Raw genomic sequence first — 11,875 nt, 5'->3', positions numbered from 1 at the left:
CCTCCGTCTATCTTCCCTCTGTCTCTTTCTCTCTCTCAATACACGTCCCTCTCTCTCTCTGCAACGAGCGAACGTAACGCCGTTCCGCCACCTGGCCATCGTGTATCGTATCTGCCTCCTATATGTCTCGCGCAATTATCGATAGAGTTTAATAGTTTAAATTAATAAATTATTTGGTTTATCACGCGCTCTGAGCGTCCTGGCACTTTTCCATACATCGTGTCTCGTCGTCAGGGGGAGCGACGTGGCGTCCCGCGCGACACCAACTACACACCATTGTATAATAATATATACGTCGCGATACACCGCGTATATACGTGTATACGACGATAATAGGTGGGCTGCTCCGACAAAGAAAAAAAAAAAAAAAAAAAAAAAAAAGAAAGAAATGAAAAGAAAGCGCCTTTTACACGCGCTGCTTTTTGTCCAACGTGTTGGAACCACGGATCCAGTCAAATCACGCCGCGCGACGACAAACGTATATCTCACGTGTTCACGCGACGATTCAGCCCTGAAGAGCACTACGCCTCGAGCGACAGAGCTTTGCACGGACCCACTAGCGGCCTTGGCGACGGGGACGGCGACTTCTTCGACAGGTTCAGCGGTTGCTGGCTGTCCGCGATGTCCACCTGCAGCTCCATCATGTTACTAGGGCAGCCGGATAGTACTAGCGTCGCTGCCGTGCTCGACGCAGGCCGTGGACTCGTGCTCGTACTACTCGTCGCCGCCGCGGACAGGTACCTTGGCGACGAGGCCGGCGAATTCCCGACCATGAGGTAGTCCGAGGAAGACTGCTGCTGCTGCTGGTGTTGCTGTTGTTGCTGATGGTGTTGCTGCTGTCTGGCGCCCGTCGTCGTTGTGATCACAGACGTCGCGGGCCACCTGGTTGTTGAGTAGCTGCTGCTTGTTGCGCACTGCAGCAAACCTTGAGATCCTTGTGACGAGCGCGCTGTGATCGTGGTCGTCGAGGCGCACTGTTCTGCAGGTGACGGAGAGACAGCTGGTGATCTAGGACTCGCTTCACCGCGCATTATGTAATTGTGAATGATGTCGGTGCGTTTCAACTGTTCCGCCGTCATCCTCGGGCCCTCCATCAGGCTCCTGGCTAGCGTCGAGTGCGTGCTACTCAGTAGACTCGCTGTCTGAGGGCACTGGGCTTGCGTCTGGTTCGACGGACTTCTCGCTGGCGGCGAGGTTAAATGGAGATGTAACTGTGACTGCGTGTGTTGCACGATTACCGCCGGTTCCGCCTCCGCGCTGTCCTTTTGACGGAGGGCGCGGAACTTCTTGTGAGGCTTGTACGCCTCGTCCATTAGTGAATTGGTATCGTACAGAGGCGGGGCTTGTAGAACACGTTTCAACACTGGCATATCCTCCACCTCTTTGTCCTCGGAGCGTGGACTGGAGCAAACGGAGGTCGGTGCACTGCTTGCGCTGCTGCTTGCCGGTTTGTCAGGCTTCTCGGTACCGGACTCGATACCGCTGTCGCTCGGAGAGTCGAGCTTGCGGAAACGAGGGCACTGAGGTGGCTGAGGTGTCTTGGAGAGCGACGCACGATGGAGTTCGTCGTCGCCGGAGCTCGTGCTGCCAGAGTTTGCTCGCCGACGATGCGGACAGAGGCCACCTGCTAGGGTAGCAGCTAACAGAGGAGCACTGGACGCGTGGTGTCCACTTGGTGGAGCTACGTGATGGTATTCCGTTAGAGAAGCTACTTCTCCGCTGCAGGTGCTCTCGGTGCTCGAGACACTGCCCAAGGGACTCTTCACAGCTTCGTCGAGTGTAACATCCGAAGCTGATCCCCACGACGCTGGTGGTTCCTCCTCCATGGGCCAATGTTGTTGCTGCGGCTGTTGAGCACTGATCACATGCTGCGTTTGCTGTTGCTGCTGCTGCTGCTGCTGCTGGTGTTGCTGCTGAGCCTGCATCTGTTGCTGTTGCTCGGTCATCTTGAACGCCAGCAATTTCTCCGAATGGAGGGTGTTCAATGTTCTCAGGTCCGGGATCTTCTTCAGCAATTCTCTCAGGATATCCGGATGCTGCGGATGATTCTGAGCCAAGACTGTCTGAAGAGCGTTCCGCAGTTTGTTGTGCATACGCTCGACCAGTTCAGTGTTGCGCAATCCTGGTCTATCCGCGGCGATCACTACCACTGAACAGAACAGTCCCAATTCCGCGTCGGATAGCCGCAGAGAGTTCACCCTCTCGGCGAAATCGAACATCGAGTCCATGAGGAATCTAGCGTTACTGCTGTTATGGATCGATTCACGCTTAAGCACCTGCCCGTTCAGGCAGATCATGCTGTTCGTCTGGGCGTCGAACATGCAGGCCAGCCGCACCAGCAACACCTCGAACACGCCAGCCTTGAGCAGCGTGACCTGGTCGTCCTGAGCCAGCAGGCTGAAGCCAGGAATGCGTTTCGCGAACTCCACCACTCCGCGGATCGCCGGCGAGAACCTCTTGGAGAAGTCCTGCAGCAACTCTTGCTGGCCAGTCAACGGCTGGGGGTTAGGGTTCAGGGGGCATGCCTGTAACACAAGACGCGAAACGGATCTCGGTTAGAAAGAGTGGAGAAAAAGCTTCTCTTCCGCGTTCTGTCGAGGTCGACCGGTATACAGACACGATTTCCGCGTGGAATAAATTCTTAGATGCTTCGAGGTTTATTTTGTACTGACGTAAGCGACAATTCAAATGACTCGTTGGAATAAAAAGAAGAAAAAAAAAAAGGAAAAGGTGAATGTCAAAATAACCACGGTAAGATCGCGCGATTGTCCAAGTATGCGAGGAAGAGGGAGAAGTTTTATCGTTGATCAAATTTGAAAATGTACAAAATGGAGGAGACGCAAAGGGTCTATTTGTGTTGTGTTAAATATTTGAATAGGACGATACTCACCAAGGTTGGTGGACACGCGGTATAGTTAGGCGTTTCTCGTGCTCTGACCAAGATTGGGGCGACCTTGTCCCTGGTGAAGTCGCATGTGTCAATATGGGCTTGCACCACGGTGGCCAGCAGCCGTTGCTCGTCCTCCAGCTCGGCCGCTACCGCCTTCTCTAGAGAACGGCTGTGGGAGCTTTGCTGCATGGCAGCCAGAATCCTGGCCTTCTCACGTTTGGGCACACGGCCGAATCGCACCGCTGTAACCAGAAAACACGCGAATGTCGAACGATTAGAGACGGTTTCTTCGGCACACAGTTTGGTGGTCAGCGATAGGCAGAAGGAAGGACACTCGTCGATGAATTGTTAATGCGATCAATGGATGAATCATGCAACGGACACGGTGTGTCGAGTCGCGTAAAGTGACCTTCGGTTACACCTAGTCGCGCAGAAAACCGGTACGCGTCTCTCTTTTTCTTCTGCCAAACACCCTTGTCTGCGTTTCCTTGTTAATCTGCTAAACGTCACACGGCGACGAACGAGCTCTGTTCGCGAAGAAAAGGGGGAAAAAGTGGACATTCATCAGCGCACCAGAAGATACGTTTCGGGAGACTAACACACGCTTTTCGACTACTGCGTACACACGGTCGCGGAGGGAAAAAAAATCGAGAGGGGAAAGCCGCACGACTTTCTCGCGCGGCGAGAAACGAAAGTGCCGGCTGCCTTGGCCTCGTGCTACGAATCCTTCTCCGTTAGAAAGTCACGAGCGCGGCTTTTTTGCGTGCGAGGGTCGAGAAAGGGAAACACCGATATTTCGATAACACGACGAGAAAAAAGAAGTAACACACAGTATCCTTTTTTCGTAGTAATGGACACCTACGTGCATTATGATAGTTGACAACTCCGTTCAGGATTCCCTTCAGTATGGGTAACTCGTCTCCCATGACGGTCGAAGAGAACGATCGAGGGAAAACACGCTCGATCCTTTAACAGTGTTTGCGGCGTGTAGCTTCGGAGCGAACTGCACCGCGCATCAGAACTAATCTCCCATCGGCACAATAATAACACTATCGGTCGATGTTCGCGGTGAACTTGTATGATTTCTGTTGTTTTACGTTTAAAAGAGAAGACACCTTTTCGAATAGGCTATAATAAACACGATCCGTTCGTTCGCTGACTATCGGCTGACTATCGTAACTGCCACGAGTCACTCCAACGAGGATGATGATCGTGTACGTGGCGCGGCGTGCCGCCAGACACACGGCTGTCTCTGCTTTCGCACACGGGCGGCCAGAGAGTCGAGGAAATAAGCGCGACAGTAAGACGCGTGCAGACGCGAGACAGCATCACCGCCGACTGAGTGATGTTCCGCGGGTTGCGTTCAACAGCCCCTCCACTTATTCAGCCATCAACGACTCCCACCACCGGCCACGATTGTGGCCTTTGCCGAGCCTTTGGCCTTGAACTTGGTTTCAGCGACAGCCGCACGAGGCGTACCGCCGACCTATATATACTATATAGCGAGCGAATGTACGCGGCGAGCGTAGCGGCCAGCGGAGCGCGCACACTACGCTAAGCATTGTGTACGTGAACCTGTGCGTGTGCTATTCCCTAACATTGTGTACGTGAAGCCTCTCTTTCTCTCTCTCTCTCTCTCTCTCTCTCTGTTGCTCTTTGTGCCCGTACGTGAACACGCGACAAAGAAGGAGTCTAACAAGAGCGCGACAGAGAAAGAAAGAGAAGATTCGTTGCCAGAGAGGTGAGACTCTCTCTCTTGGTGTGCGCAGATGCGAGCTTCCTTTGCCGGGGGTAACTTACCCTCGGCGACCTTGGGCAACCCCTCGGCTCGCTGGCTATTTGCCCTGTCACCAGCTGCCGTCGTACGACTCGTCTGTTCACGGAACGATCGATCTCTCTCTCCGGCCTGTGTCGACGAATGTCACATCCTCCCCATCTCTCCTCTCTCTCACTCTCTCTCTTGCGAGACGAGATTTAACTTTGCCGCGACTATCGCTCGGAATCTAATTTCTCTTAATCTGTTTACGGATCGGAGGTCTATGTTTATGTCGGCGTGGTCTCGAATTAATTCAACGGTCGAATGGGACGCGTTTAAGGCTAGCCGGTTCCGGTATTCACGAGGTCATCGGGATCACGATTCATAACGCGTGCCGTTCAAGTCACGTACCAGCTCCACCGCTAGACATGCTTCTGCGCGTGCAGACACCGGCTCGCGAGCATCATGACGGTATTCTCCACGGAGATCATTCGCGAACGTCTAACTGTACTCTTCCTTTTTGGTCATCTGTGTCGTTGGTGTTCAACAACTACCATTCTTTCTCAACATTGTGTCCCCGTTGAAAGACTCTTTCGAACAGCCGTGAATCGACGGACAATTCGATCGATCGATCCAGTGAAAAATAATAGAAGCGAAGGTTGGAGCGTAACAGCGACAGCAAGCTCCTCGCGAGTGTTCTGTCGCAAATTGCGAGGTGGCTGACTGAGTCAGGTCGGTTTGGCGGGACTGGCCGAAACGAGCATGCGCCTAAGCGCCAGGTGGCTGAGCCGCGGTAGGGGAAGTGGTGGGGATGGTGGCGCGCGGCTGGAGTAGGAGAAATGCGATCGCGAAGGGGAACGAAGTTCGCGAGGTCTCCGCATGGAGCGTAGCGCCACGCGACGGCGCGTTGTCGCTCAGAGCGGAAGGGTGGGGGAAGCCTGGACATGGCGATCGAGCGACACGAGGTGGGGGAAGGCGGGAGATGATCGCGATAGTGTACGCGGCTGAGGTAGTGGTGGGGAGATTGGAAGGAGGTGGAAGGGTCACCGGGTACGTAGCGGCGAGTAGCGGTACTCTTTCTACGGACGTGGAGTCGCATGCAAGCCGAGCAATGCCCGACTATTGACCCCGCGGCACGATCCACGCTGCTATCAGTAGAGGAGACTTGCTTCTCAAACTTTGATTCTCTTTGTTTGAACAAGCCGTTCTTAACGCTCGACAGAGTCGAACGCTTATCGTTGGTAGACGTTAATTCCCGAGGACAAAGTAAGCGACGGAGAGTAATATGAAAACGCGAATATGAAGATGAATTTTCGAAGTTTTCACGGATCGTTCGATGGAATTTTCAGGAATATCTCGCACGACTCCGATCGTCGAAGGAGATAGGGACGTTCACAGATCAGACGCGGCAGGCAGTAGCTGCATCCGTAGCGGGCACAGTCGATGCACCCGGAGGTCATTGACCCCGGCAGGTCTGCGCGACGGTCGAATCTACTCGCGAAGAGTTTCGCGGCGGGAAAGAGGTCAACGGGCGGGCTCTGGGCCCGATGTTTCGAAAAGAAAGCAAGCTCATCGCGGGGAGGGGGCCTTCGAAGGGGGTATAATAATCACGGCTGCTTTCTCAAACGGCGAACTGGCCACTTTCGCCCATTGCGACACTCTTGCTGTGTCGCGGAGAGCGACGTTACGCAAACAGTCAACGACCCGACACTCTACATTTTAGAAACTACTTTTTGGGAGAAATGTGTGTTACGCGACGATCGGTTTAGGAGCTCCAGGGGAAAAAAGCGCCTGCTATCCGATACGGTGATGCGATTTCGTTCCTCGATTAAGTCATCGTTTCGTGATTTTTACTATTACCGTGTGACGATAACGTTCGTCGTTACCGAACAAATGTTGAAGATACTTTTGTCCGGATATTTGCGAGAAAAAAGAGGGGATAGTTTCGGGGAGGAGGGTAAGCGTTGTCGCAAGGGTTGAAAGAAGAAAAAAACGAGACTCACCATCACGACTCATCCCGACAGCGATGCACTTCTTGAGACGGCAATACTGGCAGCGGTTCCTGTTGATCCGTAGGATGCTGCACTGTTGGTTCTTGGTGCAGGGTCGATACTGGATCTTCTGCTGAATGCTGCGCCGGAAGAATCCCTGCGAATCACCAACGAAACCCTCGTCAGTCTGACCGTCACTGTCCGAGGAGGACCCTGACGAGCAATTGGGCCCCGTGCGCGGGGTGGCCAGGTCACATTCGCACAAGCACCCCATTAATTCACCCGGGCCAATGAATATTGGTTCTCGCGTTCTTCTCACACGTTCTTTTTCCTCCAACTAACCGATCGCGTGCTCCTTCGGCACGCGCACTGATCTCCTTTTTCCTCTATAACCCGTTCTTGCCTTATTGTATCACGTAATGTGCGTATCAACGTAGCTAGCAAAGTGAAACGCTCGCAATGGCAACTCGTATAGAGCAAAACGACAAATATCCCACAGAGACACTCTGGCTCTCTCTCTCTCTCGCTCTCTCTCTCTCGCTCTCTCGTCTTTCTCTCTCTCCCTCTCTCTCTCTCTCTCTCTCTCTCTATCTGTATGAAACAACAGCTCTCTCTCGCGTGTGTGTCACAGTCCCGTTCCGATAATATTCACTAAATCGTCGTGTGTACGACTGTCGAAACGATATTGTACGTTGGTCGTAACCACCAAACTCACCAGCGAATCAAGCGTAACTGTTCGCCCGTACGATATCATGCGCGAGTTGGTACGCGAGTTTTCGGCGGGGGAAAAAGAAGCGACCGTTTGTATCGGAGCTTGGCTGTGGACTGGCTCTTTCTAGCACAGAGAGCATAGAGCCTCGGCACATTGCCTCTGGCTCGGCGAGGTGGGGGACACTCTGACCCAATTCCCGGACGTTCACCCGCAGTTCACCGCGTGAAAGTGAGAGTCCCCCTTGCGCGCACTCTGCCGCTCCTCGTCACTCTTTCTCTCTCTCTCTCTCTCTCTCTCTCTTGCTCTCACATACACACACACTCCCTCTACCCTCTCTCTCTCTCTCTCGCTTGCTCGCTCCCTGAATCTATCGGTCTCCGTCCCGCTTTTGTCTCTTCGTTCCCTATCCCGTTCGCACGCGTTCGCGAACCCTCGATATATCGCGCTCCTCGTCCTCGTCGGCCGCAACGCGCGACCATAGAGGCTCGCGCGCGCTTCGAACGCTCTACTAACGGATTCCTTCCCTCCCCCCCTCCGGCCCGTAGCCCCCCCGCACGAGCGCGTTCTGCAAGGAACCACCCTCTCGAACACCGTGTGTCCCGCCCTACTCTTCTCGCCTCTGCCCCAAAGCACATTCTCGATACTTCTCTTCTCGACCCTTGCTGTTGCTATTGCTCCACCAGCGGCAGACGAAATAAACGCGGGAACCCCCTTTTTTCGTGCTCACGCGATATATTCCCTCTCTCTCTCTATCTATGTACACCTATATATGCACCTATGCACGCTTCTTTTCTTTTTGGCGCTTGTTTGCTTCTGCAGCGACGACGACGACGACGACGACGACGATTCCTTTTCACAAGGCGGGGTGAATAACCCCTCGCTCTATCGACCCGTTTGTTCGTTATTTTAACTAGCATACGAACCGATTCTATCTTTCTTTCTTCACGCGTGTCCTTTCGCCGTCGAGGTTTCGATATCGAGTTAAGAGGAATTGGAATATAGAAAACGATGGTAAAATTAGAAAGAATAACGACGGACGAGAGAAGAGAGGTAGAGGATAGAGACTGTTCGGTTCGTCGAGTTTTTCACGCAGCAGCCGCTAATTGAGAATGGGTAAAGAGGTAGGTCAGGGCGGAGGAACTTCCCGGCCGCGTATCGGTCAACGACCTCACGGTTACGTAACGAACGACGCGTGGAACGCCATCGTCGTCGTCGTCGTTGTCGTCGTCGTCGTCGTCGTCGTATCTTCATAGCCACGATGTCAGAGAGTGGGCGCAGGCGCGAGCGTGTGCATGCACGTATGCGTACGGAATTGGCGACACAGTGTTGGTCGTCAAGTGACTCTCTCGTGACGTCAGACACGCGACCTCGCCTACCTCAACTTCGTGTGCACGGGCCGACAGAGAGACGAGAGAACGATGTACCGTTGCACCTCCGCGCCCGGCCTGTCAATCGGTGCACGCGTTCGATGCAAGTCAATGAACTGTCAGCGTTGCCAATGTTAAGCTCTCTTCTTCCCTGTGCGCCGCCGTGCCGATCACCGGCCACCACACACACCGCACACTCCGTTTCGAATCCTCCTCTGCTACTATACACGCCTTCGACTACCCGGGCCAATGAACCCTGCCTCCGCGTTTGTTTTCTACGAAACGCGGCTTCCCGCACTTTACGAGGTCACCAATTCGTTGTACGGAAATTGTATGGTAATTAAATGCCGAGGATTATGATACACAGTTGACCTGGTTTAGTTTCGCGTGAATTTTTCTTCGTTTTTTTTCGTTTCTTCCACGGGAGAGGGGATTTCTACGAAATTCGAGCTCGTAGATCGTTCGAACGATAAGGAGTAAAGTAGATTCTTCGGGAGCTCCGTTCTTTCTCTCTCTCTCTCTTTTTCACAGGAGAGTTCGTGAGAATTTCAACGTTCGAGGATCGTTGAATAATTAAGCACAACGAAGAGCGACAGTGTTGGGATGAATTTTCTCGGGAATTTAGACGAATTTCTTTTTTTCTCGGCAGATTTGAGATCGTCGAAAGGAGTTGAAGGTGTTTCACGTCGATGGGAATTTGGGAATTTTATGGAAATTTTTGGAGAGGCTGCCGGGTCAGTTACGGGGTTTAGGGGATTAGAAAGGGAGGACGGGAGGTGTAATCGGACGGGAGCTGAGTGCCGCGGATGCCCGGACGAGGCCAGCAACCCCTGTTGAACCCCTTGCTTGGCGGGAATCCGGCGGAGGTGGAACCGGCGTTGGGGGTGGGATTGTGGGAGAATGCGGTGCATCGATCTCTCAAACTCTGTACATTCCCCCTGACGGGTCAGGGGGCGACCACCTTTGCGTGCTGTGCCTCGACTTACGTGAGTTGGCGCACGCGCCACCATTGTGCCGCCGCCACGGAAAATGCAAACAGATCGCCCCCGTCGCGGGGATCTTTCTTGGGGATCTACGAAAAATAGATGCTCGGGAATATTTAGGTTAGATAGGGGTGTTCTCGCCTGTGGTTTTATCTTGGGGAAACATCGTTTTCACGATTGCAGGTTTCGATACCCTTTAAGAAAAGGAAGAAGGTTCAAGCTCGAGGAAATGAAATTAGAATTTTACTTTGGTCGACAGGTGGTGGGTGAGATTTGACGAGTATGGATGGAGAAGCAATTTGAGCAATTTGAGAAAGTGTATCGAGAATGGGTAATTAATTAGCTTAACTCTTTATTCTGTTCGATGTTGACAGGTGACAGAAATACGTTCTAAAGTATACTTATTACTGCTCGATAGAAAATGATTCGCGAGGAAATGATTTAACGAGTAATGCAAATGAGAAAGCTTAGTGCAAGAAATGATCACTGAAACATTTCGACAGGTGTACGTAGAGATGCATTCTAAAATACATTTCTCCCCTGCGTTCATGGCAAATGTGACTAAATTAAGCCGCAAAAGATTGGAACATTTTTAACAAACAGGCAAAGTGTTAAAAAATATTTTCCCAAATATCATTACCAGACACTAAACCCCACCGTACTACACCAAAAACCCTTCGATCTCCCCATCGAGATCCGAGAACGCGTAGCCGGACGAACTCTAAAACAAGGCCCACGATAATCTCCGAAACTTTCGCCGGAACGTTCGAGAAAGTTCCTCATCGATCTTCCCGATCCCACCTACGAAACCCCTTGCATTCCGTTCAATCCTCAAATACCGTATTCACCCTGTCGAAAAGGCGATGGAAACGGTGCGCGAGCGTTAACCCCGCGTGTCCCATGTCACGTTCACCGGTGTGTTCGCTTTTATTTTCCGCGAAAGGAGCGAGTTCGCGGCACGGCTGCTGGCTCGCGTGCATGTGCATCGGTGCACGCGTGCACACAGCCGTGGCCGCATACAGATGTAGGTAAGGAGAGTGTGGGATATACACACGACATGGTCGCGGGGCCAACGACCGGAGCGCGCGACTGCAGCTAGGTGGTGGGGGGTGTTGAGCGTTCCTCTGTCGTCGTGGAGGGGATGAAACTGGCGGCGGTGGTGGGGGAAGGTGAGTGTATCTGCTCCCACGGGCGAACGGACGGGCACAGCCGGGAGGGCGGAAGACGGGAAACGGGGGAGACGAAAGAAAGAGAAGAAAACGACGAGAGAGAGGAGGAGAGGCGTGACGAAGAAAGAGCAAAAGACGAGAAAGAGGGACGTGCAACGAGTGATACCCTCGGTTAGACCGTGCGGGTAGTGGGGGTAAAGCCAGAGAACAGGACACGAAACGGAGTAACGGTGACGTACATAATGCGCGCGCCCGTGCGGGCGCATGCGCCTCACTCGAAACGCCGCGACACTCTCCTCTCTGCTCGGGGGCATTAACCGCTCGCGCGCGCTCGCTCCGACGCGCACCTACGACCCCAAGAATTCGCAGCTCGCTCGCTCGTTCGCGCTCTGCACGCTCCCCGGACACCGATCCCTCTGATCGGCCCCGAGGAGCCGATCGTCGAGGTCAGAGACGAGAGCTGTTGATCCATAGCCAGCGCCATGGGAAATTGTTATGGAAAATTCAGGAGGAGCGTGGTAATTTTGGATTGCCGTATCTTTCCATGTTTCGGAATTCGAAGAGTGAAATGAAAATATATCTGTATATTTTGAGACAGGTGATGGGTTGAATTCCGGTTGGAAGCCATTGAGTTTTAGGAATATTCGTGAACTTGTTAGATGGGAAGTTTAAACGAGATTCGCAGGTTACCTTCATTTCCTCGATGCATATTTTCATTAGGCGCAACTGATTTGGTAATTGGCGATTAAATAGGAAGTTTAAAGTACAAGTGTATAATAATTGTGTGGGTAAAGAGAAATAGAATGGAAATTATGTTTTGAAGTGTTTGGAGAAGAGTTTGGAAGGATGGAAATCTGGCAAATTCAGCGGAAGCGCGGAAAAGAAACGGTGCCGTTGGCCGACCAGCTTTTATACTCTCGTTTGACCTCGAACAGTTCGCTGCTCTATTCTCCGGGCATCGATACCGGGGAAGTCGATCGCCGAGGTCACCACTCGAACTATTTTCC

General features: G+C 52.7%; 1 protein-coding gene across 2 annotated transcripts in view; it reads right to left on the bottom strand.

The window, feature by feature from the left end:
* Positions 1 to 348: 348 nt before the first annotated feature.
* Positions 349 to 11,875, bottom strand: part of LOC108572556 (nuclear hormone receptor E75) — a 16,986-nt gene continuing 5,459 nt past the window's right edge. The window contains exons 3-5 of one of the 2 annotated variants that reach the window (XM_017934814.1): positions 6,650 to 6,794; positions 2,891 to 3,132; positions 349 to 2,525 (exon numbers count right to left, since the gene is read on the bottom strand). In XM_017934814.1, coding sequence (XP_017790303.1) covers positions 522 to 2,525; positions 2,891 to 3,132; positions 6,650 to 6,794 — 2,391 coding nt within the window. In that variant the 3' untranslated portion in view covers positions 349 to 521. Of the gene's footprint in view, positions 2,526 to 2,890; positions 3,133 to 3,752; positions 3,965 to 6,649; positions 6,795 to 11,875 lie in introns of those variants that run through there. The other variant, XM_017934815.1, reaches the window with a different exon arrangement.

This window comes from Habropoda laboriosa, unplaced genomic scaffold (assembly GCF_001263275.1).
Source record: "Habropoda laboriosa isolate 0110345459 unplaced genomic scaffold, ASM126327v1 scaffold129, whole genome shotgun sequence".
In the NCBI taxonomy this organism is placed as follows: domain Eukaryota; kingdom Metazoa; phylum Arthropoda; class Insecta; order Hymenoptera; family Apidae; genus Habropoda; species Habropoda laboriosa.
Note: the sequence above shows the minus strand (reverse complement) of the source record. Positions and strands in the feature narration are given on the sequence as shown.